General features: G+C 48.5%; 2 protein-coding genes across 4 annotated transcripts in view; one reads left to right on the forward strand and one right to left on the reverse strand.

Annotated features, from left to right (window-relative positions):
* The window catches only part of SLC25A25 (solute carrier family 25 member 25), a 40825-nt gene extending 38439 nt beyond the window's left edge, over positions 1-2386 (forward strand). For all 3 annotated transcript variants that reach the window (XM_080630649.1, XM_080630651.1, XM_080630652.1), the window contains one exon: positions 1895-2386. In XM_080630649.1, coding sequence (XP_080486775.1) covers positions 1895-1972 — 78 coding nt within the window. In that variant the 3' untranslated portion in view covers positions 1973-2386. The remainder of the gene's footprint in view (positions 1-1894) is intronic.
* Positions 2247-27608, reverse strand: part of COL27A1 (collagen type XXVII alpha 1 chain) — a gene marked incomplete at its 5' end in the record, with an annotated part of 149780 nt that continues 124418 nt past the window's right edge. Inside the window, 25 exons of the mRNA XM_080630648.1 lie at positions 2247-2332; positions 2440-2562; positions 3160-3378; positions 4079-4188; positions 4357-4525; positions 4899-4964; positions 5192-5218; positions 5550-5585; positions 5948-5965; positions 6972-7007; positions 7431-7484; positions 7884-7946; positions 8481-8534; positions 10805-10912; positions 12321-12428; positions 12763-12870; positions 12946-12999; positions 14524-14577; positions 15876-15929; positions 16850-16903; positions 17038-17094; positions 21232-21285; positions 21573-21626; positions 23322-23429; positions 23551-23604. Of these exons, the coding sequence (XP_080486774.1) occupies positions 2288-2332; positions 2440-2562; positions 3160-3378; positions 4079-4188; positions 4357-4525; positions 4899-4964; positions 5192-5218; positions 5550-5585; positions 5948-5965; positions 6972-7007; positions 7431-7484; positions 7884-7946; positions 8481-8534; positions 10805-10912; positions 12321-12428; positions 12763-12870; positions 12946-12999; positions 14524-14577; positions 15876-15929; positions 16850-16903; positions 17038-17094; positions 21232-21285; positions 21573-21626; positions 23322-23429; positions 23551-23604 (1887 nt within the window). The 3' untranslated portion in view covers positions 2247-2287. The remainder of the gene's footprint in view (positions 2333-2439; positions 2563-3159; positions 3379-4078; positions 4189-4356; positions 4526-4898; positions 4965-5191; positions 5219-5549; positions 5586-5947; positions 5966-6971; positions 7008-7430; positions 7485-7883; positions 7947-8480; positions 8535-10804; positions 10913-12320; positions 12429-12762; positions 12871-12945; positions 13000-14523; positions 14578-15875; positions 15930-16849; positions 16904-17037; positions 17095-21231; positions 21286-21572; positions 21627-23321; positions 23430-23550; positions 23605-27608) is intronic.

Genomic DNA, 27608 nt, shown 5'->3' on the forward strand with positions numbered 1-27608 from the left:
CCCAGACTGGCTGGGGTTAGAAGGGACCTTAAAGCTTCCACCAGAGCAGCTTGCTCCAAGCCCCTGTGTCCAGCCTGGCCTTGAACACTGCCAGGGATGGGGCAGCCACAGCTTCTCTGGGCACCCTGTGCCAGCGCCTCAGCACCCTCACAGGGAAGAGCTTCTGCCTAAGAGCTCATCTCAGTCTCCCCTCGGGCAGGTTAAAGCCATTCCCTTGTCCTGTCCCTACAGGCCCTTGTCCCAAGCCCCTCTCCAGGTTTCCTGTAGCCCCTTTAGGCACTGGAGCTGCTCTAAGGTCTCCCCTTCAGGAGCCTTCTCTTGTCCAGGCTGACCCAGCCCAGCTCTCTCAGCCTGGCTCCAGAGCAGAGCTGCTCTTTACGAGGTGATGCACAGCAGTGGGGAGCCGTCAGCATCCCGGCCTTGTGCATTTGCATTTAGCATCCTGCTGAGGGTTGTGGGCTTCCCAAGGCTGTCAATGTTATCATGCTTAAGAGTGGAGTTTTCCTGCACTCGTTGCCCATTCATCTTCCCACAAAGAAGCAAATAAACCCACAGCAGCCCCGTTTCATTGCCTCAGTTTTAAATATTTATTAAAAGTCCAAAAAAAAAAAAAAAGGGGGGGGGGAATAAAAAAAAAGCTTTAATGAGAACAAACAGGAGCTGATGGCAACAGAGGGACAAACCCGGGGGGTTGTGTGTGTGTGCAGGGGAAGGCAGCAAGCGCGCAGTGAGTGACGGTGATTTCAGCCTGGGGGTACTGGGGCGAGCCGGCCCCGAGGGTGAGGTATTCCTGAGCCAAGGCAGGGCTGCGTGGAGGGTGAGGTATATGGGGCAGATCTGGTTTAGCCTTCTCTGATGGCTGTTGGGAAGCCACCACCAGGCAGTAGTTAAAGAAGGGGAATGAATACACAAAGAGACTCACAAATAACTCCTTTTTTTTCCTCAAAAAAATAAAATCCATAGTCCGTAAGAGACATGAAAACTCCATCCCAGGCACTGAAGCGTTTCTGATACAGTACGGCTCCGATTACATCAATATTATTCCTTATATAGAATTAAAGATTACCATAATTAACCTCTTCAAAAACCAAACAAAAAAATCCTCCAAATTTACATATAAAGACTAAAATTTTCTACAAAACTTAACAAAACCAAACCCCTCCAAGCCCGGCTGGGTTCTGGAACAAGGAACCATCATGGCAGTCTTAACAGAGGGGCCAGACAGAAGGGTTAAATACGACCTTAGACCAGAGGGAGTTGCATGACAACCGGACTCAAATACAGCTTTCTCTGAGGCTCAGGGCTTGCAGCCCTCACTCCCCTCCCAAAGCAGTGAAGTGCTGATGAACCAGAAGTTAAATCATCAAATTTGCTTTGAAAACACCCTTTGAACAAGTGATTTTTGGCATCCATGGGGATTAAAGGATCCCTTTAGAGGTGGCTGTTTCCTGATTTAGCTGTGGAGCACCACCTCATCCTCTCTTCCTCGAGAGGTGGTCCCATGGGGTTCTATACTGGGGGTCTGTGGCAAGTCACTGTAGCACCTTCACAACTTTAAATAAAGTCATATATATAAAACAAGACACTTTGTTAAGAGCACCAGAGATTTCACAGTGAGAGGTAGAAACAAAGCAGACGAGCCCATCCTCTCTCTTATTTTAGCACCAATCTCTTCCCCTCTCCTCCTTCCATTCCCACCTACTTGGCTTCGGGACTCTCCCTTATCCCAACGCCGCGCACGAGGAGGGATGCTGGTTAAACATGGAAAGGAGGAACCTAGTTTATTATATATTTTTTTTCTCTTTTTTTTTTCTTCTTTTTTTGCTTTAAATAATATAATATATATATTTTGTTTCTTTCTAATATTGCACATCAAAATGCTTCCGGTACACAGAGCAGCCAGATTCAACTCGCAGCTCCGCCTGGGAGACCTGATGCAGCGCGTGGCCATCCGGAAGGCGACAAGCTCTGAGAGGGAAGCTCTATCTTTTCTAATCAACTTTTCAATGGAAAGAACATTTGGTAACTCAGGAACCAGGTAAAACAAATGGGGTTTAGGGTGGGGGGAACCCCCAAAACAACCCACACTGCGAGCTGCTTGAGGTTTCTCTCTATTTTCTTTGGTCATGGGAAAAGCTTTGTGTGTGGAACCGCTTGCAACATCTGGATCCCTTTTCATCTTCACATCCCGACTGATACCCGCTTCCCCTTCGTCCTCGTTATTCCTCCTTCCAACAACCTGCTGAGTTCAGTAGATCACGGGTTCTTTGAGACCTTGAGCCAAAGGCTAAGAGCAAGAGTTGACCCGAAAGACACAGCCCCGCTGTCCTTGCTGCAGAGAGGTGGGAGAGCCTGTGTAAAGGCATAGGCCAAACGTGGGGTCAAAGCCTTGGAGCCCGGTTTCTGTGGCTTTGTTCAAAGGAAGCACACGGGGCCGACCTCGAGGTGATATTGCTTTCCTGGCTCGGATGGAGGGAGGTTGTAGATGTTGACAATAGGCAGCTGCTGAGGGTCCTGTGTCCGAAAGGAAAAGAGAGTCCGATGCCAGCGTCCATCCTTGATCTGTGCAGGGAGGAGAGACGGAGAAAGAGCTGTTTAATTGGGGTACGACTCACAGAATGGTTTGGGTTGGAAAGGACCTTAAGATCATCCAGTTCCACCCCCACTGCTGGAAAGGGACGTGTTTCTGACGTATGAGCTTGAAAAGCCCTGCGGGAGATAAGGGACTGCCCTTTAGGCTGAGAAGGTCTAGGGTGAGGTTTAGAGAGCATTTTGGGGGATCCTTTATCCAGGTCAAACTGAGCTTGAAACGGTACCCCCCAAACACAACCCCTAATGGAGTGAACCCAAATACAGACACACAGCTACCGACTCTGGGCAAGATCCAAGGAGCAATTCCCCCTTCTACCGTCTAACTGCTGACACACATGACACCTAACTTTGGAACTGAATGTTTTGCTTTCTATTTGAAGGCTTATCTACTTAACAGGAGCTGCTCTAGCACCCTGGGCTGGAAAACCAAAGCAGTGAACAGGTAAACTAGACCCGTCCCCCTTCTTTTTGCTAGAATAAGCAGCACAGGCATAACTTGAGCCTTGCTGTGTGCAGAATGGGCTCAATGCGACATCTCCATCTCTCCCTCCTCTTGCAGCAACTCACCCTGCAATCATCCACTGCCACCTCCGGCCTGAGCTGCCCCCCTGCCTCAAACATCTGCCCATTCCAGCCCCGGAAGCGCACGGCATTATCCGAAGGCTGCTCCGAGGAGCCGTGGCTCCAGACGGAGGTGTTGAGGCAGTGGATGGTGATGTGCTGCACCGCCTCCGAGCTCAGGAGCCGCAGGAAGTTCATCTGCACTCTGCCGATGCTGAAATCCAGCTGCGAACGGGACAGAGGTGTTAGGGGTACCCCCGGAGCGGGGATGGAGCGTTAGTGCATGATATAACAGTAGAGGTGGTCCCTGTGCTCTGGATGTGCAGGGCTGGATCAGGTCTATGGGCATTAAGGCCAGATGCCAAGTCAATGTGGACAGTTTTCCTATGGACACAGCAGCTCGTTTATTCAGAACAGTCAGGTCCTTAAGGGATAATAATGTAAACCTGGAATTCCAGACACACTGCTGCAAAGAAGCGAGGCAGCGGGTTCAGTTCATCTACAGATGAACACCGGTATTGATACTGCTATTGTTGTTACAGGAGCTTCCTCAATAAAAGCCCTGGAGTCAGAAACCTGGGTGTTTGAGCTTGACCTCACTTTGTGACCTGGACATTAAATAATCCAACAAAGCATTTGGGAGCAGCGTGTTTGCAGAATTCCTGCCCTCTGTTTGGGTTATGGGTTAATCAAACACTGCTGGAAAAGTCCTGCTTTGTCTTCAAAGTCAAGAGCGCTTTTGGGTATGGTTTTAAGCCGCGTGAGAGCAATTCTCAATGTCACAGCTACATCAATTCTGCCTCGAGGCGAAGCCAATGGGCTCTGTCATAGCGGGCAGTGGTGGTGCTCTGGGATGACACACTCCTGGGTAAATATTTCATAACAGTGTATGGGAAATGCCCTGCTGGGGTTGAGCTGTGTGTACCTTGGAGACGGTGATGGGGCTGAGACACGTCTGCCCACCACTGGTGAAGTTACAGGTGACCTGAATGGTGTCCGAGGAACAGCCAAGGTTTGGGTCTATCCAGTAGGTACCTGAAGAAACAGAGGATTTGGGGGTTAAAAAGAACATTTTATCTTTAATGGGATCAGAAAAGGTCAGTTCTAATATCTGCATTACTGCTCCCATGGGAGGAGACCAGTATGGGCCATGTGAATTGGCCCTACGGAGGATGCAGCCATCGCGTGCTCAGGGCTTCTTACCATCGTTCATCTTCTGTTCACAGTTCATGAGGTCTCGACAGATGCGTGCGGGGTTTTCCTTGGTTCCCAGGGGTCTCTTGATGCTCTGAATGAGGTTGCTGAGGTAGTGTAGTGTCTTAAAGATCTCCCCTCCGTGGTCCAGCATGAGGAAGTCTGGATGTTGGTAACCCTGGAGAGAGAAGGATGCAAAGTCAGGTGTGTCTTGGGGGGCACAAGGTGCTGTAACCGTAAGGGTTTCTGCTTTATATGGGGCAAAATCAGCGAGGCAAAGACAGGCTGTGTCTGGGATCCAGTGAACTTCATCCCTTGCACTCTCCTGAATGGGACATCTCTAAAGGGATGAGGTCTCAAGCTTCACAAACGAGTAACGCAACACAACCATAACCTTTAAAGGGATCTTAGCATGCATAAAACCCCAGATGTTCCATGAGAACAGCCTCAAACAACAGCTTTGTGGGTATAAACGTTAAGCACACACAAAGAACAAACAGAACCCTGATTGTTCCCATCAAAGGCTGGTGAGTTCAAAAGGACTCTCCTACCTCTGTCTTGAGTGCGGTGTTCGAGTCAACCAGCGTCTGGAAAGCTGCCCCAAAGCTGTCTTGTTGCTAGGGTGGGGTGAAAGAGATGGTAACTGAGATTGTTAGAAGCTGCCCTCATGCAAGCAAATGCTTCTCAGTCTAGGGCTGTGATTCAAGCATTGCTCTGCATCTCTTGCTGGACCCGAGCGTGTGTCTTCAGGCTCCCAGCAGCTCTTTCTGGATGTCCCATCAGCACCTTGGCTCTGCATCACTTATTATCAGCGTTAACAAACAGAGAGAAAACAGCAACTTACAAATGAGGCCGGAATTCCTGGCGGTCCCTAGAAATCAAAGCAGAAAAGAGGCATCAGCCAGAAGGATGGGCAATCACTGCTGCAAAGGTATTCACTCATGTTCTTTTGAATCCTCTTCCCCTCGGAGTCCCTCAATGCAGATGAGTGAGGGAGGCAACAATGCTGTCTCTATATAAGATACTTGGAGATGGTTTGGGCTGAAGCACAAGAAACACTGCTCCATTCACACACACGGTTTTGCATACGAGGAATGGGGCTAAGCTATAATTTCCAATGAGTGAACAGTCTCTCTGGAGACGAGGCAGTATATTTAACCTTGCTTCAATCATGTCTTTGAACCCTTTCCACATATACGTACCGGAGGGCCAGGGTGTCCTCGTGGGCCTGGAGGACCCTAAAAACAGAGCGGCATCAGTTAGTGAAATACCTGCAGTGTACAGCTCTATTTCCCTGCTGGAATCCTCCAGGTTTCCGACATCTTACAGCATCTTCTCCCTCAAACCCTTCAGGAGACAGGAGGTGGTTTCATTTCATCCACCTCCCAGCTCCGAGCGCATCTGTCTTCACCTGGCCCATTCCTTGTGCATCCCTTGTTCCCAGCCTTTAGCTCTTTGGCTATCATTAATGCCACATCCCCAGGTACTCATCACATTCCCTGCGCCCACAACTACCCACCCTGCAGCTTTCCATTTGCTAAAAGCAACTGCTTTATTTATCAAGAGCTATTAGTCAGAAAAAGTGATTTCAAACACTTACCCTTGGACCTTGCAGACCCTGCAGAAGAAAAAGAAGGAAAGAAAAGGCAAAAGCTGTCAGAAGATGCTCATTAATGAGCCAAAATCTCCATATATCTATATATATCTATATACATCTCACTGTGTGCTGTTCCCGAGGTGCCTGTGCGAGGACTGGGTTCTGCACTGAAGGACAGTGGAAGCAGGGTCCAAACCGTCTACAGCAGAGAGGTTACAACAGGATGCTGATGGCCTCAACATCAGCAGATGCTCTGCTATGTTCACAGAGATGGCAAATGGTGAGCAAGGAGAGAGGCAGCACCCTGGCTGGTTAGGAGTGTGCACTGGGATTTGGGTATCTGTGGGGTATTTGCTTATAAGAGGTCTTGTTTGAAGAAGGCACAAACCAGCCTTCTGCACCAGCCACACACTGTGTGTGCTAGGATGCCTGGAACAAGCCCCTGCATGCAGCAACAGCCACTGGTTGCTGTAAGAAACAACCTGGAGAGCTAACCATCTGTGTTATGGGTAACAAGGAGATGCATATCATGTATCCAGTATCCCCGCACATCTCCTGGATGCTGAGAACACCAAGATGCTGCGAGAAGGTAAAGTCCATCACAACCACCACAAGAAAAGGACCACAGGAAGAGCAGAAGGCAAGAACATGCTGGAACTGCTCCCTCATATAATGGTGACTGCGCCCAGGCAATGATGCTACTGAGGCATGTCCCATGTTCCTGGCCTGGGCAGCCTGTGGCTCTTTGAGCTGCCATTCACTGTGATTTATTCCTGGTCATCGCTAACATGATAAAGTGTTAGATTTTGCTGTGGAGTTGGGTTATGAAATGGGAATCTTAACAGCAGAGTGAGTGTATATGTGCGCGTGTGGATGTGCATGCACATACGTGTGTGCACACGTGTGTTGGGGGGTGGGTGTTGTGTGTTGCCACCACACTGAACCAGAGCCCACGTGGGAGCAGTGGTGCCTGGTGTGACTCTTGGCTGCTCGAGGAGAGGGACACAGGGTGCAGACCAGCACTTACCATGTCTCCACGGCTGCCTTTGTCTCCCTTGGGCCCCTGTTGAAGCACAGAGGTGGCTGTCAGTGACCGTTATTGAGCTGCATTGCCGGGATGTGTTGCCACCCAGAAGCTCCTTGCAAGGACCCAAGTGCATCCCTAAACACATCAGCTCAGGTTCCTGTATTGCCCCGCTCATCCCAAGGCAATAAAATTACCCTTTACTGGATGTTTTGGCATTGTCTGTGTTCATCTTGCTGGTTTTCATCTCTGCCAGTAGCAGCCTCTGTACTGAACTGGTACACTTAGGTCAAGTTGCTCCTCATGCAACTATATATGCAGCCAGAGACTAAACCTGCCTTTCAAGCTGCTCGTTTTCAAGACCATTTCATTTCACTCTTTACAGCAGGGATTTACTCATGCTGGCCTCAAGCATCTCAAACACTGCTCTAAAACACAGGCAGAAAAAGTGCAGGTACTTACTGGGCTTCCCTTGGGACCCTGAATGCCAAGTGGACCAATAATTCCTTCTTTTCCCTAGGAAAGAAATGATAGGTGTGAACCATCACACGGGAACTGATGGTTTGCTTTTACCACGTCAGACTCAGTAAAGATGCTGAAGCTCTTTGCTGCTTCTCAGCAGCATGACCATGGTATTTGCTGCAGCTGAAAAAAGCTGTTTCGAACGCAGCTCCATAGACACAAACCCTCACAGTTTGGTGTCACAACCCATGGAAAACCTCAGAAAGCCCAGGAATAGAAGGATCTCAGTGTCGCTGGAGCTGTCTGCGCAGTGGGTATAGCAGTGAGACTGTCTCCAAGGCAGAAGATACCCGTGCAATGAAGAGGGCACTGTGCTCCTTATAGCACCCTGGAGCTGCATAGAAACAGAGGGGAGAAAATCCACCCAAAGCAAACAAACTGAAACCCACTCACCATGAGACCAGGGGGCCCACGGGGTCCCTGAATGCCTTTGAAACCGAGGTCTCCTGGGGGGCCCTGCAATCAAAGAGGAGATGTCAGGTCCCATTAATAAACATAGCCCATACGTTTATGTCCTTGATGTACAGAGGTGCTGCTTCTTGCCTATGGGAATGGGAAAGTCCAGTTTCTTAACAGCTCTTTTCCCACTCCTGTTTTCCAACAGGAGCTTGGAGCAACCTGCTCTAGTGGAAGGGGGTTGGAACTGGATGAACTTTAAGGTCCCTTCCAACACAAAGCACTCTGTGATTCTATGATGCTGGAAATACAAGCATCTGAAAGATGTTCAGGTGGGGAGAACAGCTCCAAAGTCTATTGAACAGCCCTTTCGCCTCTATCTTCTACTCATTTTAACAGGAATAAGCACCAACAAAGCATATGCAAACTCACACTCAATAAATGAAGATGTATTAACTAAAGGAAGTTGGAGTCCCAATTCAATTTCAATAGTTCCTGCAGAGCTGCTCATGAAGCCTTTGCAACAACTATTGCATTGTCTGTCCCCAGTAAAGAGGGACTAGAAAGCCAGCTGGTCACAAGACAGCTTCTTACCTTTGGCCCAAACATGCCTGCAATCCCTGGAAATCCTGCCTCGCCAAAGTCTCCCTGCAAATCACAGCCAAGACAAATACAAGGACAAAGAACAACAGTAAGTTCACATTGAACTGCTGGGCACCTGAAGGCATCTTCAGAGAAAGAAACCCATTGGTATTCTTCAGGCTAAGCAGGATCGATGAGAAAGAAGTGAGAAAGAAGCATGAAAGAAGCATGAAGGGGGAATTACACAAACATCAGGCTAAACACAACTCCAGAAGCTCTCATAGACTTGTAGGTGACTTGGATATCAGACTTAGACTTTTTGCCCCCAGATGGGGGCCATGCCTACACTATCTCTAGCCGATGCTTGTCTAGCTTGGACCGCCATCAGGAGAAGCAGGATGGAGCATCTATTCTGATATAGATCTTGTGAGTTCATGCTGAAAATAAATCATCCCCAAAGCCCTTTAAACAAACCCTTTTTATTTCTAATGCCAACTGAACTGACCTATTAAGAGATACTCATTCAAGCTGTCAAAAACGTGCACGTTCCTACAACATAACCTTGCACTCAAACCCAGGACAACAGTGCTTATCCCCTTATCCTTTGTGCATATCCCCATATCCTTTGTGCATATCCCCTTATCCTTTTCCTAGCCAGCCCTGCAGGGATTTTTGCTCTATTTTGTAGTAATAACAATAATACGATATTTGGAATGCCAACAAACTTGGATGAGCACATCGCATGCACTCCGAGAATGAAAACCCCACAGTGGGTAGCATGTGCTTGCATAAACACCCTTATTTCACCATGTTTGAGATGCATGAGCTTTGATATTCCTGGGCTTCTCAGATGTCAGAAACGATTCAGTGCTAAGGAAAAAGGGTCAGAAACATGCACCAGATGGTTCATTTACAGTCGTAGGAACATCAGGGATGGAAAAGGCTCGTTTGGCCTCGCGGCAGGACTGTGTGACCCATGCTGGATTGTACTTTATGGGGTGTTTTACAGTGTCTTGTTCAGCCCAGTTGTAAATGACTCAAGCGATGGGGTTTCCACCACCTCTATTACAAGGCTATTCCAGAGGCAGTCAAGAGAACTCAGTGTCAGGAGGACTTTTCCTGCCACAACAGTGAGAAACTGCTTGGCAAGGAAGGGCTTGGTTGGACTCGGTGGAGCGTAAGGAACTTTCCAGGGATACAAATTGATTTAACTGCCACTTTATGGATCCTGGAAAGGAAAACTGCTACTAACAAAGGACTAAGGTCTTTCCTGCAATAGGAGAACCAAGCAAGCCCTCTTTATATAGAGGAATTTCAGGCAAAAGTGAGGAGTCAGAATGGTTTCAATGCTATGGAGTCACCTCAGCTAAGGGGACCCCACCACTGTGCAGCAAGGTAGGCAAAGGCAATACTGGGCAAATGACCCTGCCACTTGTGGACATGAGGCAAAATGATATTGCTGTTCTGTTGTTGGCTTGAACACTGCCATCACAGGGTTTTAAATGAAATATCCAAACAGGGATATTGTAATTGAGGTTGTTGGGGTTCATCTTGTCCCTCGTTTTGTGTTAGTCCCAATCGCTCTTTTCCTTGTGTTAGTTTTACACCTATGGCCTAACTAGACCCTCTGATGGTCATCCCCATCTAAATAGCTTATATACTGTCAATATAAGCTCAGGATGATAAAGTGTGACACTTCTGTGCTAAACAGGGCAATCCCACAAGCACAATAAGGAAAAGCGGGAAGGTTCCGGAGCCTGCCTTGGAGACAGCAGCGGGAATTTAACTTCTGCTTTGTCTGAGGGCTTTTGGTGTCTCTCCCACAGCGTGCTCTGAACACACAGCCTCAAACCTGCACAGTGACACCCACTCCTGCACCTCCTGCGTGTCCCAGCGGAGCTACAGACCCTCCTTCCCACTCTTCGGATGGCTCAGGGTGCCTGGTTCACCTCCTTCACTCAATACCTCCCATGGGCTCCCACTGTGCCTATAACAGCTCTGATAAAGACATTGCTGAGGGTGTTTGAGATGGTTCTGCAGCCTGGCTGCCAGCACACACCATGGCCTGGAACCACAGGCATGAGGATGACGTGGACGCTCATGTTGTCTTGGGGATCACAGGCATGGGTTACACATCCCTGTGCACAAGCGAGAAGGGAAATGCGCATGATGGAGGGAGCTGTGCTGATGCTCCAGCACTCACACACAACCTGGTTATGGGTTCACCCATAAAGACCCTCCCAGGGTTCACCCTGCTATCCCAGCCTGTGGATCTGCACCCTTTCCTGCAGGAGACACCTTGGATTGAGGTCTGATCAGCTCCATTCATCACTAACCGGTTGTCCTTTGGGTCCTGGATCGCCAGGGCTCCCTGGAAGGCCCGTTCCTCCCGATGATCCTCGCTTCCCTGTTTGGCCAGGCTGTCCAGGCAATCCTCTTTCACCCTAAAAATAACAGGATTCAAGTAATTCCGAAGGACAGGAGCTAAATATAACAACGCTCAGCCAAAATAGCCATAGATGGAAAGCTGGAAAAGAGTGGCCCATCGGGACAAGCAATGTGGTTTCATCAGGAGATGCTAAGGCGGATTGCCGCAGGATGCACCAGCGATGGGCATGGCTTGGTCCCCTCCTGAGCTTCACACACAGCATGAGCTTCAGCAGAGCTGTACTGCACCAGGGCTAAGGGCAGCAAGGGGTGAAACCTCTTCTGTTTGCGCTTCCATGTGTTGCCTGTCCTGCCCTGCAGCTTCCCATAATCTCGTGCCCCCCGCAGGCCAGCAAGTGATGATTAATCCATCTAAAATGTTGAAGATGTGCCAAGACTTCAGCTGGAGAACTGCAATCCAGAGCCAGCGTGCTCCCCAGCACCAGCGACTGCAGAGAGGGGCTTCTGAGACCCAGCACCACACGTTGCTCCCCATCAATTCCCTCTGCTACGCACTGGGAGCTGCACAAGCCCCAGTGGCTCCACTTAGGAGAGAGGAGCAAAGGCAGCAAGAGCCAAGGATGGTTGAGCAGACGGAAAAGGGGCAGTAGAATTCCCTGGAGCCAGGGTATGGATCTGTCACAACACACCAAGGTCTTGCAGTCGCTTATGGTAGCATCCTGTTATTCTACCCAAGGCAGCTGGAGGGCAGCAAGTGACAGTACAAGAGTGATGTATTAAGGGAGGCAGTGATTTAACCCAGACCTGAGAGCCTCTCACACCCAGCTGGAGTCTTCCTATTCATTGAGTCTGGCTACAGAGGGCTGAATTGATGCTGGTCCCGTTTATATCCTGTGGCCTGGACTAGGGTAATGACCAGGAATAAACCCCCAGGTCACTAGAGCAGCTTGACCCTGCTTCCACCCAGAGTGATGTCCAAGCCCATCCTGGCTCCAGCCATTCCAATGCAATAAATACATCCTAAACCCCAAGCAGCACAGATTTCCCTTTGGCAGTTCAGGCCCAGCAAAGCAGCAGTCAGAAGACACCCAAACCTCCCAAGGAGTCATCCCCTTTGAGCATCCTACAGGCAGGCTGCAGCAGTTCCCTTGCCACTTCTCCAAGGTCTTGTTTCTTAACCCTGTTTCTAATGAAAGAAGGCTAAAGTGTTCGTAGTGAGGGTATACGTTGTATGTGAGCTCAGTGAACTTTGACAAAAGAGAAAGGGTCTTTGGGACGTTCAGCTGCTGTGAACATCATGAGAACGGAGGGATGAAGGAGGAAAAGGATCTACTGGGCCTCTAGCTAAGTGAAAAGCAGCAGGAGAAGAGGCTTTATTAGACCTTGGAGAATCCAAGCTTTAGAGACAACAGGCCCACAAGACAGGATTGCTCATAGCAGTAACTTAGGGAGTCAGAAACTCACCTTGAATCCTGGTGGTCCCTGTGCCCCGGGGAGTCCTGGTATGCCAGGGTTGCCTCTTTTGCCCGACATCCCTGTCACACCTTGCTCCCCATCATCGCCCTGCTCTCCCTAGGAAAGAAACCCAGAAAAGGTTATGGAATAAGATGCTCTTTCCATCTCTGCACAGGGAGGGGGGAGTGGTGAGATCCTGCCTCAGCAAGCACCATGGGCAGAGGTGTATCCAGAAGTCTGTGCATGCAAGAAAACACTGGTTTATTTATTTATAGACTTGGCAATGCACAGGCAGCATGTGAGATATGCAGGGGAACCTATGATCGCTGTGGGTACATGTAAACTGGACTGTCTAAAGCTGGATAACCTCCATTTCTCCTGGGCTTCCATTTGGTTTTCCAGCTCCTAAGCTGCCTTTGCTATTGATGCTGTATTACACTTGCAAACTCACCAGCATCCCAGGCATGCCATCCTTCCCAGGCACTCCATCCACTCCAGGGGCACCCTCCTGCCCCTGCCTTCCCACCACTCCTCGAGGACCTGGTAGGCCAAGGGTGCCCTAAAATCACAAAGGAGTCAGTGATGGAGCTCCTGGGCAGCATCTCCTGGAGCAGAACATGGAGTTTTTACCTACCGGTGAGCCTCTGCTCCCTGCGTTGCCCCGTGCTCCTTGCTTTCCTTTTTGACCCTGCAAGTGAAGCCAGACAGACATCTAGAATTGCAGCAGTTCTAACCCAGCTCCGCTTGGGAGCCTGACTGAGGGTGTGCGCTTGGATAATGGTTGGGAAGAGTCTTGTAGAAAAAGGAGATTTATAAACTCAGTTGCTCCAACACTGCGCAATGAGCTGCTATTTGGTTTTATTACAAGTGATTCTTCGTATGTCTTGAGAGTTCTAGGGCAGGAATGAATAGCTAGAAGGCAAGGACCTACATTTTTCCTAATACAGAGCAGATGAGGACAAAGAAAGCAGGATGAACTCGAGGGAGGACTCAGTGCACTGGCAAACATTAGAACAAGATGCTTAAAACCTGCGTCCTCTCTCAGTTCGTGGGCAGCTCAGTGCCAAAGCAAGGACCCAGCGAGTCTTCTGCATGGCTTTCAGGAGGAGCTTTCCTCTGGGAGGTGGCTCCTGTTTTGGAGAGCTGATGGGGATGAAAAGGGCATCCTGTGTCCGAAGTGTGCAATGTGAATAGAGACATGAAAAGAAAATCCCCCTGGGGTTTGTTAGCTGTAAAAAGGATTAATTCGTGCAGGATGAATGGAAAACTCGGCCTCACCACCTTCACCAGGGCTCTCTCAGGGAGGTCATGTACTAAAGCACTCCTGAATGGAAGCGCAGCCTTTTCTGTGCATTGTTCCTCCATCTGCACAGGACCAGCTCCATGAAAGAATCACTCCTGGGGCTGCTTTCTCTGCTATTCATTACTCCCAAAGGCAGTTCCAGATTGTCCTTCCATGGGTAGAGTTTATTCTCCTTATCACCTGGTCCACTATTTATGTACCATAATATACCACTATATATACCAATAACACCTACAGGAGGTTAAACTATCTCCTGGCATCACCCCAGCAGGCTCAGATTTAAAGTCCTGACATCAGCCCAAAGGGAGCAGGGATTTGCTGAGCACTGAGGTCACATTCTTATGTTTTAGCAAATAAAGCCCCTGATCTGTGAGAGTAATTAGCAAGCTGTCATTACAGCCAGATGTGGAGGAAGGAATAGGCATGAGGTACCGCGATGAACCCTGGAGGACCCATGTGTGCTGTGTTTCCTTGCTCAATAAGGGCAATAGAGCGACTCTTCCAAGAAATGTAATTGCATGGATAAATGGACTCCAAATCCATGAAGGTTTCAAGCCAGAAACATTCATGGTTCCAATGAGAGACGCTTGCCTGGCTCAGACCTCCTTAGGGACTGAGGAGCCAGCTGGAGGCACCACGAGCAGGGGTATGGGAAAGAAACACAGCCCCATAGCAGTGACTAAAGACCTGCTCAAGCTTCACCCATCAAGCTGGAGCTGTCTTCATCTTCTTTAGCTCCACCAAGCCATCGAACTGTGGGGCTTGGGCACTCAAATGCATGTTTACAGCCCTCCCAGCAGGTCCTTCAAGGCGTAAACCACAGGGCAAATCACACATCCTGGGAATAACGCTTAACTAGGCAGTTTCTTTAAACCTGGGACATGATAAATCCACCCTGCTGAAACCTACCACATCACCTTTGGATCCCTTTGCTCCTGGCTGGCCTGGTGGTCCCGGATTTCCCTGCAAAACACAAGCAAGAAAAAGCTGCTTGAAATTCTCTTCTGGCTGTTACCTTGCACCAAGAACACAGCAAAGAACAGCCCTAACCCCGACGGTACTGGGGAACAACCTGTGCTCAGACAGCCCTCGTGGGGGAAGGAAGGAAGGAACTGTCTCCAGAGAGCACTTAGCAGGGTATCAGTTGGATCAGTGCTACCCCCTCCCTTGGATGGCGCTTGCACCCGTGGAAATCATTCCCTAAATTCCGGATGGTGCCTGGAAAACTGTGCTGGAAGTGGGCAGGAAGGAGCCTGTTGTGGGAAAGGTACGGCAGTGACTACGCAGTGACTGCATCCTTAGCGTTGGTACTAACTCCCTTCCGCATGCTGCAGCCCTCTCCTTGGTTTTGCCTGGATGTCAGATATTAGAGATCTGCCTATGGAGGAGTGAAGCAGAGAGGGTATTTCACAGCTCTCTTACTGGTCTCTTCCCCATCACACACATCTGCACCTTTTCTTCTGGCCATCCAGATGCGTGTATTTGGGTCAGGGGCAATTGCTGGGCTGACATCAATGAGCCACATGTTTCTAATGGGTCTTTACTTAAACAGCTTCTGCTCCATCTAAAATACTGACATTCAAGGTGCTACCACCCCTCAGAATAAACTACATCCACTGGGCATGCAGCAGCTCTACCCATTTCAAGGCCATTTGATAGAGCACCAAGATTTTATTCCAGACCAGAACCTGTTGCTCTTCCCAGCAGCCCTACAAAGAATGGGAATTGATTCCACATTATTTCCCAATACAAACTGCATTCAATGTGCTGCACTCACAGTTGCAGTAGTCACACATACAAGTTAGATGCTGCTGTATACAACAAGGGAATAAAAAGTCCTTCCATTAAGCTTGGATTTAATTTAGTCTTTCATCAATGCAGGCAGAAGAACACGTTCTCTCCTCACAATGGCCCATATCTCACCAGCAGCATGCCAGATGTGTCATTCTCAAGCAGACCCCTCCACTGTCACTGTCATGTCCCATCACCCATCTCCAAGCTTTTTAGTCCCTCTTGGATCACTCAGAAAAGACAGTTTTGGACACAGGCTTCTGGGAATGATCCCTGTTTCATCACCCATTTGAGTCTCAGTGTGGACTCAAAATGCCCATCGTCTAAGCCTGGCTCATGGAAATGCACACATTGCATTTCACAGCTCAGCACATTCCTTACTGCAGCCCTTCCCACCTTCCTTCCTTTCTGCATCTGCTTTTCACATGCCAGGGACATTGGGTAGCTTACAATAAAGCAGCATCTCTTACAGGTAAGCCTTGCTGGCCAGGTTTTCCTCTTTCTCCATCAAGTCCTTCTTGACCCTTAGATGAAAAACAGAGAGGGAAAAATGTTTATTCGTGAGTACTTTTGTGGCAATGGGAAACAAGAAGGGATGTAACGTGCTCTATTGGAGCTCTATGGAAGGAGAAGATCTATGTATCTGCATTCTGCTGATACAGAAACATTGAAGCTTGCAGGTAGCGTATATGCTCCCATGGATGTGCATTGGAAAGGAATAGCTAAGGGGAGCTCTAACCACAATCTAAGCAGTAAAGAAGGCTTTCTAATGCGTTCCTAAATACACACAGCACTAATGTAAGTGAGCAGTTGGAGACTGCTGTCCTATAAAGTAAGCACTGTTACCCTGGTGAATTGAAACTCTTATGTAGATTACTATAGTGGGTCACTCTGACCTGCTGTTTTTGGATGGAGGTAAGACTTAGTCAGACTTTGCAGATCAATCAGTGAAGATGTCCTGCAAAGAGAGCATCAGGAGCACAGAGAATAATTCATAACCCTGCTCTTGCTTTTGACAGAAACACCAGTAGTGAACAGAGATCTCCCCATGAAAGACAATACAGCCATGGGCACATCAGTCTTGAATTTACCAGCACTGACACGACCAATCTGGTACACATCTTCCCCAGGGTATTTCCTTGGTAATCACAAATACCTCTGGTGAGATGGTGCTGCTCGTTCTGTCACTGTAGTGTGCTCAGGTAAGCACATGGCATTGTGAGATGCTGACCTGCAGCAGCCACATTTGCCCTCAGAAACACTTCAGGTATAGATACCTGAGTTACTCCTTGTTTGAAACAACCATGTGCAGTGGTTGACAAAGGACCATAGTTATGAATCATGACTACCGGGCAAAGAGTTGACCTTCTGTGGGCTGATGCAGATTGAAAAGCATTTCCCTGAGACAGCCATTTCTGAGTGATGCATTTGGAATAAAACTCACAGGATAACCAGGGTCTCCAGGCTCCCCTCGATCACCTCTGTCACCAACGGGGCCCTACAACAACACAACAAGGTGGCCATAAACAATCTGTCATCCGCAATACCTCAATGGGCTGTCCGTGTTCTACAAGGAACCAACCCTGCCAAAATCAGGCCAAGGTTGATCAGAGAAGGGATTTAACATCTTACTCTGTCTCCAGGTGGTCCCTGTGGGCCTTCTACCTTCCCATCATCTCCTTGTTCTCCCTGTGAATAAGAATGCTAGTATTAGTATAGACAGCAGATTATGTGGCAGATGCTTCTGTAAGACTCAATTCAGTCCTCCCATCTCATGGGCTCCTAAGTCAAAGCCTCTGTTGTATTGTTTCTGTTGTTTGCTTCACAACCTGGAGCACGCTGACTCTTCACATTGCTTTCCTGGCCTCTTTGGTGGTTGTTTCTGTCTGGTCTAAACTGTCCTCCCTAAAGAGCCAGGTGCAAAGGGTTATAGAGCTTGTAATTACAACAATATGGGAAATAGTCTGCCTCTGACTTCTATCGCCGACAGTCAAACCAAGCTCTTTAATGAAGCCTTTCCCCACCCTCACTGAGGCCTGAGCTGCCATGGGCACAAGGGTGGTCTGGATGGGCTCCCTGGTTGTGTGCCACCACTGTGGGTTTGCCTTACAGCTGGTCAGGTGAGAGGGTCAAGCAGCTCCAGTTGTTGATGGGATGCTCCACACATGGTTTGGTTGGTAGATAACATCACCCGGCTTATTTATGGCTGAGATCTCTGAAACATCCACAGAGATCCCTCGAGACTGAACACAGACACAGCCTTTTCTTAATGCTGTTGTGTAAGTCACTCAAGGTCATGGTGCCCTCTTTGCTCTGGAGCCTGGCTCAGAGACAGTTGTTTCATTGCTCCCCATAGAAGACAGCCACATTCCAGCTCCTCCACTTTTTGGCTACTTCATATCACTCAGTCTCTGGCACTCTGGCTCCTTGGGATGAATGTGTCCCAGAGCTCCTTTTATGTTGCAGCTAATGGAGAAAGGAGGTCTGGGGGGTCCTGGGGCTGCTGTGTCTGGTGCTTGGGGTGATCCTAGAGCCTTGAAATCCAACCATCCACAGCTATGCAGAGCCAGGTTTTCCACAGACTTGTGTAGTTCTCAGTGGTTGCACCAGCCCTTTCTGGTGTATTTATGACTGTTGAACTTTCTCTCTGGGCTGCTCGTCTTCTGTTCGAGCTGTAGCTGCTGTAGTAAGCGTGCTTGGGCAATTTCTTAGTGATTCTGCCTCTGTGAGAAGACATTTGGGGTGAATTGCTTGGTAGAATGAGGCTCAAGATTTGGCAAAATCTATTGCAGTTAACAGGTTAGCAAAGAGCTCAGTGTACCTCTCTCCATCACATGCTTGCTGGCAGCGGCATTTTCTCCCTCTGTACTGCAACGTGTTGGATGGATGTTACCAGGATTTTGTATATACTCACAGGTTACTTACTGTCCTTAAGAGACCATGCACTGGGTGGAGAACTCCTGCATATTTGCCTGGTGTTTTGGGGAGGTACCATGGTTGGAGAAATATACAGGGAGAAACTGTGCCAGGATGGCTCCAGGATATAGTACTGAGGAAATGGATGGAGACATTTGGGTGGTGGAGTAAAGAGGAAGGGAAATAATGCCTAACAGGCTCTGCCAACAGTTTCCAGCGCTACTGAACTTGCTGGTAGTCAGTAGCAGAACCTGGCAATAGGTTTGCTTTCTAGCCATTATCAAAGGCATTAGGTTAGAAGGGAATCAAAGTCACCATTCCTCAAGTCTCAGGGAAACAAACCCCAATAGGTCCCATTATACGTGTTACCATGCAGAAGTCTTGGCACCGATTTCTTCTTTCCAAACAGGATGTGAACACCTTGCCTTTGGGAGCTGAGATGCGATGAACTCAAGGAAAGCTCAATTCTGGAGACCCTTGAAGGGCATCAAGACTCACACACTTTCTCCCCAGAGCTGAGTTGTAGCTTTGTGTCCCTTTGAGTCTAATTCCCACCTTTTCCTTTGTCTTCTAACTGCAGAAACCCCTGCAGCCTGGTCAGCAATGGACTGAGCTCCTTCAAGACTTCCTTTGCTGCTCAAGGGGGAGATGAAAGGTTTGTGCTAATCCTTTGGAAAGTTGCAGTGCAAAGAAGTTAGAGTAAAGGGCAGCAAAGTAAACATGTTGGGATACAAATGGAAAACGCATGGGGAAGAAGGGAAGGCTGCTTGTTGTTGTTGGCTCCTGTCCCAAAGTGAGATACACCAGTTTGTAATTTCTAAAAGGATCCCATCTGGACTGCTTTAAGCAGCTGCCAAGTGCAGGCGTCTGCTCCGAGCAAGGCCTCTTTGAGGAGCTGTAAATGTATTAAAGGCACTGGAGTAGCTGCCTGCTATGGCACAAGGGAGCTGGATTCCATAGGAATGCCTTTCACCAAGCTGCCTGCTTGTCTGGAAAAGGGAAGACCTTCCCCGCTATTGTTCATCCTCCTTCCTCAGCACTGTTCAGGCTTCCATATTCATGTTTGCACGCATGTATGAGGTTACAGATGTCCAGAGGGAAGGAATCTGTCCTTAGGCTGGGTTCCAGGTGACTTTTAGGGGACAAGAAGGAAAGATGGATAAGAAAACTTAGATGCAAGATCCTGGATGCTGAAGGAAACGATGGTGGAGGCTCAGCATGGGATGCTGTGCTCTCCTTGCTCTGCTCTTCAGCAAGGTACCAAGGTATTTGAAACCTGTTGACCTTCCAGGAGGATAGGAGTGAGATCTGATTGTCAATGCTCATTAGAGACCTGACTGTTCTTAGCAGGATGCATTAGATGCTTTGGTGTCTTTGTGAGGCTTCAGCTTGGATACTTGCATGTGGAATTCATTCCACCATCAGCGTTGCTGTGCTCTGATGACACAAGATCCATGTTATCTCTGAGAGAGCACTCTTCCAGTGTCCATTTGCAGAAGAATATCGTATTGGTGAAGAGGGGAGTGCTCCACTGAGAGCTTCAGGTCAATAATCTGGGGACCATTTACTACTGAAGAGATAGGAGCTTTCAAGAAGATGGCAACTTTCAATGGTTTAAAATGTAACAGCAGGCAATTTAAACAGCAGGGATATGTATCTGCACATCTCTCACTCCTTCTGCTGTAAGGCCAATGACTCATCTTGCTTTTGGTAGCTACAACTACTAAGTTCTCTGCCAGGATGCTCAAGTTTCAAAAGTGGGACTGTGAGAAACCTCTGGCCAGGCTCTCAATTGATATTGTGCTTGGTCATAATCTCTCACATTACTATCCTGGGCTGGTTGTGCTTGGTTAACACTTGCCAGTTCCCACATGGCCACTCAGCAGAATACACCAGAGCAGGAATGCTGCTGAAGTCTGGAAAAGCAAGGGGTGCAGCTTGGGAAGGGAATGGGGCAGCACTAGGGTGGAGAGGAAATCCAACAAGGCACTGATGGAGATTCAGAGCAGCAGGAACATCACCAGCATTGATGGTGATGAAATCCATCCTCCGTGGATGCATTTTAGCAGCAGGAAATGACTGGAAAAGCAGCATGACCGCCATTCATCCCCACAGCGACACAAGCAGCTCACTCTGCCCCATTGACTCTCAACCACCAGCACGGGGAGTCACTGCAGCACAAGGAGCGTCCAGGCAGAGCACAGAGAGCAGCATGAACAGGGTGTCCTGACACGCAGGAGCCTGACCTGAATGGATGCATGTGGATGCAAAGACGAGCCCTTGGGATCTCCATCCCACAACCTCCTTTTACAAGCAATGATGCTCCTTGCACACATCCAGCTGCAATCACACTTTGGCTGTGAAAGCGAAGCTCTCCATGACGGGGAGTGGAAAACGAGTGAGAAGAGCTCAATGCATTTTCCCTTTGCATGAGGACCCCACGACTGACCATTGCCAACGACCATCCCTTCCCTTCCCACGCTGGGGCCGGAGCATCGCTGCGGCTGCTGGAGGCACGTGCGGGGCACCACCGACAGGAAACCATTAACGTGTGAGTCACTGCTCCAGCCTGAGCTGGTTACGGCCGTGCTGACTCAGCAAAAGGGAGAAAGCACAAGGGGAAAGAGGGCTCTGACTCAGGCCAGCTCTGGCAAGGGGGCTGTCGAAAGGAGAGCAAGAGCAACAAAGAGGAGATACCAGTTCTGCCCCACACAACACGCTACCGGCTGATTTAAGCCCAATTTGGTCAGGACCAGTTAGTTTGTGCAGGGTGCTACTCTGACTTGATCACAGGAAGCTACCAGTCTGATTTCCTTTGGTTTGGAGATTGAGCAGAACTTCTATGGATGCAGGAAAAACGTGTTCCCCAGAAGGCATCAGCCACCATCACAAGGGCATATGGAGTCTTACCTTTTCCCCCTTTGGCCCTGGTGGTCCAATTGGCCCTGGTGGTCCTGCGTGTCCCTGTGGAGAGCAGACAGCACATGAGACAGGAAAGAGGTGTTTGACTGCAGATTCTCCCTCAAGCCCTCTGTTGCGCATCCCAGCTTCGGAGGGACCCATGGCTCATGGCAGAGATGAACCAAATGCATTTGGAGAAGTCTTGATGGTACTAATTGAGACTTGAGAAAGAACTAAACTGAACTCAAGATCAGAAATAAATCATAGTGTAAGAACGATTTTACATCCTGGAATGGCATTTTTGTATTTGAGAACAGACAGAAGCTGCAGAATGACAATAAAATCCTTACCTGGTAACCCTTTAAGCCAGGTTCCCCTTGAGTACCCATCCTTCCTGGAGCACCCTGGAGAGACAAGCACAGAAAGCACCATGAGAGTAGCCCATGTGGATGTCACCCCACAAAAGGAGGAGGCACTGGGCTCTGCAAAGCAAAGCTCAGCACCACACCGAAGTGAGGCCACCTGAAGGGCTTTTGCTTGGCTTTTTCTCTCTTACACATGGAGACTGATGTTAGGAGTCCATCATTCTATGTCTTTGCCAGCATGCATGTTCCCCACCTCATTCTGATTTACTACCAGAAAAGGCTGCATGATGTATGCTCTTCATCTGCCCTTCTAGATGTCTTTATACCCAAATCAGCTTCGTGCTAGCAAGTCCGCCAGTGAGACCATCCTCAGGCATGACCTAAACTGTTGGGAGGAAACCTTTTGGTGTGGTTCTGAGGCCAAGAAAGGAGTTTTCTGGGTTGTGATGAGGGCACTGCAAGCGCTGTTTGTTGCATCTTTAGCAGTCTGAATAAAGGGGTTTAAATCAGATCATCAGATTACAGTGAACTGCAACCATTCCATATCATCCCATTTAGCGTGGAAAAAGCCCTTTCCACAAGACAGAGACGTGTTCAGTCCAATAGACGGCTGCTCAGCCATTGCTTTGCTTCCTTGTGAAATAATCCATGGAGGCTTTGGCAAAGAATACAATGGGAGGATATATGGGAGGCCATAATTTTTAGTGCAGGAAAACACTATGAGCAGAACCATTGCTCCATCACTCATTTGCTATGGTTCTGAAACATCACCGTGATCCTGAGTTCATAAAAAACTGCTTTTCCATTAAGTTCTACCAAATTTAGTGCAAGGAGCTTCCTTACCAGCCTGTACTTACTACTTACTGCTGCTGTCCCAATGCATTTGTCTCATGTACCTAAAGCAGATGAACTTTTTCTTCCTTTTCCACCACACTATTCCCTCTGAAAGCCTCACCTTCAGTCCCCAACTCAGACTCTTTCCCATGCTGTAATTCTTCTTGCTGCAAGTGTTTTAGATAAGTAGATCAAGAGTGGGTGTAGAAACAGGGCAGAAGTCCAAGGCAGAGTTCCTTATAACCACACAGTTTGACTTGGAAGCAGCTCTTGCCATGAGCGTGCGGTCTCAAAGGGAATGATCATAGCAAAATAACAGCTTATCAGTTTATTCCCTTCTCCAGAAAAATCCCCACTATTTCAGCCCATGTGGGGAGCTGTGAAGAATCTCCACAATGCAACGTGAGCTGGGTTCACAGGACATGGATTCACAGGGACTGTAGCGGTAGGACAAGGGGTGATGGGTTCAAACTGAAACAGGGGAAGTTCAGGTTAGACAGAAGGAAGAAGTTCTTTACTGGGAGGGTGGTGGAACAGTTGCCCAAAGAAGTGGTGAATGCTCCATCCCTGGCCATATTCAAGGCCAGGTTGGACAGAGCTTTGGGTGACATGGTCTAGAGTGAGGTGTCCCTGCCCATGGCAGGGGATTGGAACTGGATGACCTTAAGGTTCTTTCCAACCCAAACCATTCTGTGATTCTATGGCACCAGCACAACCACCACTATGGGGTCTCCCCTGTGCTGCTGAGAGCACGAGTTGAGCTGTTTTGATCAATGAAACCCATCAAATGCATTGCCTTGAAGCCTCTGTAGGGCTCTCTGCTTCCTTCAGGCCTGTGCCCGCCGCTGCTAGTCATGGTTCTGTGTGCTGTGTTCAACCATCTGCATCAAGCATTCTCACCATCGGTCCCAGGGTACCTCGGGATCCTTTAGGGCCTTGGTTCCCCTTCGGCCCCTCCTTCCCTGGAGCTCCTGTCTCGCCAAGCTGCCCCTGGTAGCCCTTGCTGCCCTGCAGAATGGAAGCACTGATGTTAATGTAGGACAAAGCTGCTTCTATGGATCAATAGCAAAGATTAGCAAAGAATGGGAGATCCAGAGGAGGAGACGTTATCAATGGGAGATGTTCTTACCTTCTGGCCAGGCTTGCCCTTTTCCCCCTGTTTTCCTGGTTTCCCTTCTGGTCCCTAGGAGAGAAAAAGAAGCTGTTGGAATAGGAAAGCAAAGAAGACCCATCCCAACCGGGCCACTTCCCTGGCACATTCAACCCTCATAGCATCCTCACCCATCCTATCCTACTCGCATGGGAACCAACAAGGAAGTCTTTCAGGTAACGCCACAATTCACAGGTACTACTGGAGTATAGGTGAGCTTGTTCCTGAGCTGCTCCAACACATGGAGAAGAAGGAAACTTCATTGCTCAAAGGCGGAAAGAGCTCTGTGACAAGTGACTATAGGACAACCTGGCTGAAAGGTGACGTTTGTCATCTCCAGATCACATGTCAAAGACAGGCAGGTGATAGAAAAACCATCTGATGTGTCCAAGCGTCCTCAAGGATGCCAAAGAGGGATCTCAGCAGTGCTCCTTGAAGACATCATCCACTGAACTGAAATATGGTACCGACCCCACTGCTGCTGCAGAAAGGGCTGAAATGGGGAAAACACATTTATCCTGACCCCACAAAATGTTCCCTCTGGTCTGCAGAGCTGCCATCTGTGCACCACTGCTTTAAGAGCTGTATCTTTCACCACCAACTATGGCACTGAATAGGATATCAATGGAACTAGAGGATCTTAAGGTCCTTTCCAACCCTAACTATTCTATGATTCTATGATTTTTATAAGGTTTTGGGATACTGGCAGTGGAACCATTGCCTTAACAGCAATTCTCCTTATTTTTACCTTGTAATAATAGGTAATAATAATAATAAATAGCATCACACTGCCTTGTAACACAGGCAGGTTTCGTTTTCTATCTCCCTGCCATGCCCAGCTTTCTACTCACAGTGCAATGATCTTCCCTCTATTTGTACTATTACTACTGCAACACACAGCACACAGAAATCACAACGCGCTGATCAGGCAGCTAGGAACAAAGCAGGATGCCGAACTCCATGTCAGAACCACAGCAACCAGAAACAAACCCTTTGTGCAGCCAGTGTGGGTGCAGAGCCTGCCACCCCTCCTTGCATGCACACAGCAGCAATCAGCTGCGTAACCAAGCACAGCACGCTCTCCTTAGGGAGCCCGGGGAGATCGTTTGGCCCCATTGGCTGCAAGGCAGGCAGCATGCTTTAGTTTTGACAGAGAGAAGCAGAAGCATCACTGAAGAAAATAACTCATGCTTTTTGGCAACTGCAACAACCTTTTCAACAGCATCCCCACACCAGCGCAGCATCCCGCCCTCTGCCTCTCCCGCCTCGCACTTGAGGTATAATGTTCGCCACCGCTGATGCTGCAATCTCAGCTGAACAAAAGCAACTTATAAAGTAGTTGTATCAAAGGGGTTTCACTCTGATCTGAAACCTGGGCCTCAGAAGTGCCTGCTCTTCACACAAAGGAGCAATTCAGACTTACTGTAGCCCTAAAGAATTGTGCCAATTCTTCACTTCCCAAAGGGAACAGCTCCGTTTTACCTTGGTCAACCATTTCAAGAGCCCACCTTGCCAATGCTATTAGAGCTTCACAAGGGACAGATCCCTGCCAAGGAATACACAAGTCCTGTTCTGTTGTCTCTACCATCTTACTTGGGGCTTTGTTTGCTATTTTGGCCACTTTCCAAGAGATCACCTTTGGAATTCTTTTCCCACAGATGCCGAGCAATCCCAATACATGATGGATTGTGGGTGCCAAGCCTCCACGTCACCCATGTGGTTTGACAGTACAGAGAAGCCTTCACCAACGAAAGCATCAGCCTGAGAAACAGCCATCCCCATCCATCTCTGCACCTAGCTCACCACTGGACCTGGTACCAAGTCCCTTATCTTCCCTACAGGTTGGAAGCAGTGTATGTAGTGAGGCAGCAATAATGCTCACAGACCCTGTTCTGCAGCAATACTGTGATGTTCAGTAGCTTGAAAATCTGGAGAGTGAATAGTGGAATCATTCACACAAGTTCACTGTCAAAAACAAGACATGAACAAATAAAGACACAACTGGGATTTCTAATCAGTTGCACAGTGTTTTTCCATCAGTCTGTGCATGAAGATCTTTGGAAGCACAGGCAATAGATACTTCTTACAAATGGGAGAAAGACCATTTTAAGCTAAATCTGTTCTGATCCCAGTGATGGCCAAGCCCTTGATCTTCTCCAGCACAGTAATTTTGCATGCTCAGATGTGCTCCTGAATTGCTGTGCTGTAACACAAACGCAAACCAAATACTTCCACATCATGGCTCCATCCCCAGGATGAGGATGTGCTCATTGTCTGTAGAAAATGCAGACATCAGTGCATGGATGAAATGTGCTTTTATCACTGCACAGGGTAGAAGGACTGTGTTTTCATAACGATCTCACAGTTACCTCAGAAGAGTCTGAAGTACAGTATCCACCTGGATACATCTCCCATGGAAACTATGAAGCAACTTGCTCCTATCCACAATAGGAAATGTCTTTGCTTTTTGAGGAGGCCGGTTCAGGCCTTAAATCTTCTCATCTGAGAAACAAAATGCTCCTAAATCTGCCAGTGTTCAAGTTCATCCTTGTACCCACGATCATAGAGATACAGGGTTACAGTCATTTGGGAGAGGGAAAAAGCCAAAACATAACCCCAACTTTGACAGTCCAAGCCCTGCTCACAGCAATAAATGCGATCTGTGCCATGTTCAGACAGAGTCTTCAACTTCCTCTGGATTCCTTCAGCTTGTCTTTCCCTGTTGGTGGAGTCTGAACACGGATTTGGGCTCCAATAAACTCCCTGTACCGGCTTTTCCCCTTAGGACGCATTGGCCTCATTGAGCAGGGATGTTCATCTGCTCCAGAAGGCTCCCTGGGTTCTCCAGCTGGGGTGCGGCTCCTTCTTCACTGCTGGAGAAAGCAGAATTGGCAGGATCTCCATCTCTTGACAGTGATAGCGGGACCAGCTGTCCTCGCAGTGAGCCACAGAGATCTTCCTTTGAGCTCCTCTCACTGCTCCTAGCTCTTGTCCGCCCGTTAAAAGCTTTACTGGCATGAAGAAATGGGTCAAACCGTGCTGGCGACGCCATCAGCAGAGACGTGGCTCGCATCTTGGAGCCTGAGTCACCTCCTTGAGTGGAGTAAGTGCTATCAGCAAAGGATGTTGCTGTGCTCTACTAGCATGCTTTCTAGGACTTTGGCCAGCAGAGCTCTGCTAGTGAGTGGGAAGCCTACCATATGCCTGATTTTCCTGGATGTGCTTTTTCCAACCACGCAGGAATTTTGCCCAGATGCATTTAGAGGCAGCTCAGCACTTGTCTGGGGTTCCCAGATATGTGATATCTCTGCTTGTGGTGTTCCAGATGTGATGATTGTTGCAATCCCAGACGTTGACAGGGCACATAGGCAGCGGTATGCACGGTTCCCAGAAATCACTGCACTGTCACATGCCACATGTTACACAGGCAACAAGAAGCCCAGCAACAACTGTGATAGCCTTCAGAAAGGTCACATCCTTTTTCTCTCTGTTCTTCTGACTCATCTGTGCAGGGATGGAAAAATCAGGCTCAGAACAGGGGAGGAAAAGAATGGGATAGACATCAAATTCAGTGAGATTGTAGCTTCATCCAGGGTCTCCATAGCACATCAGGAATCCAGCATCTTCTGGTGCTTCTTTCGCTGTTCCTAGGGTTCCTACTCTCTTTAAGAGAGACAGCAATGAGGGGCAGAAACTGTACAAAAGCTTATACATAAGAGTAATGAATTCCAAGTTCTTTTTGCTGGATTCAAATCAGTTGGGTTTGCTTGCCAAGGCACTAAACACTCGATGCTTTTATTCTCGGGGTTTGTACACATTTTGTTGTATGCTTTGGGTTACTGGTTTGCTGAGAAAACAAATCTTCTTTCCAAGCTTCTTCCACGAGCGGAGTTATTTTAAATAGTGATTTCTCTTTATGTGCTGCAGTCTTTGCTAGAGGAGCATATCAGTACCTCCAGAAGATGATGGTATCTGTGACTAGGGACAGTGGAAAGCAGTGGTTTTACAAAGTTACGCAGCTTCAGGAATGCCAAAAT

Source organism: Psittacula echo (genome assembly GCF_963264785.1).
Source record: "Psittacula echo genome assembly, chromosome: 16".
Classification (NCBI taxonomy): domain Eukaryota; kingdom Metazoa; phylum Chordata; class Aves; order Psittaciformes; family Psittacidae; genus Psittacula; species Psittacula echo.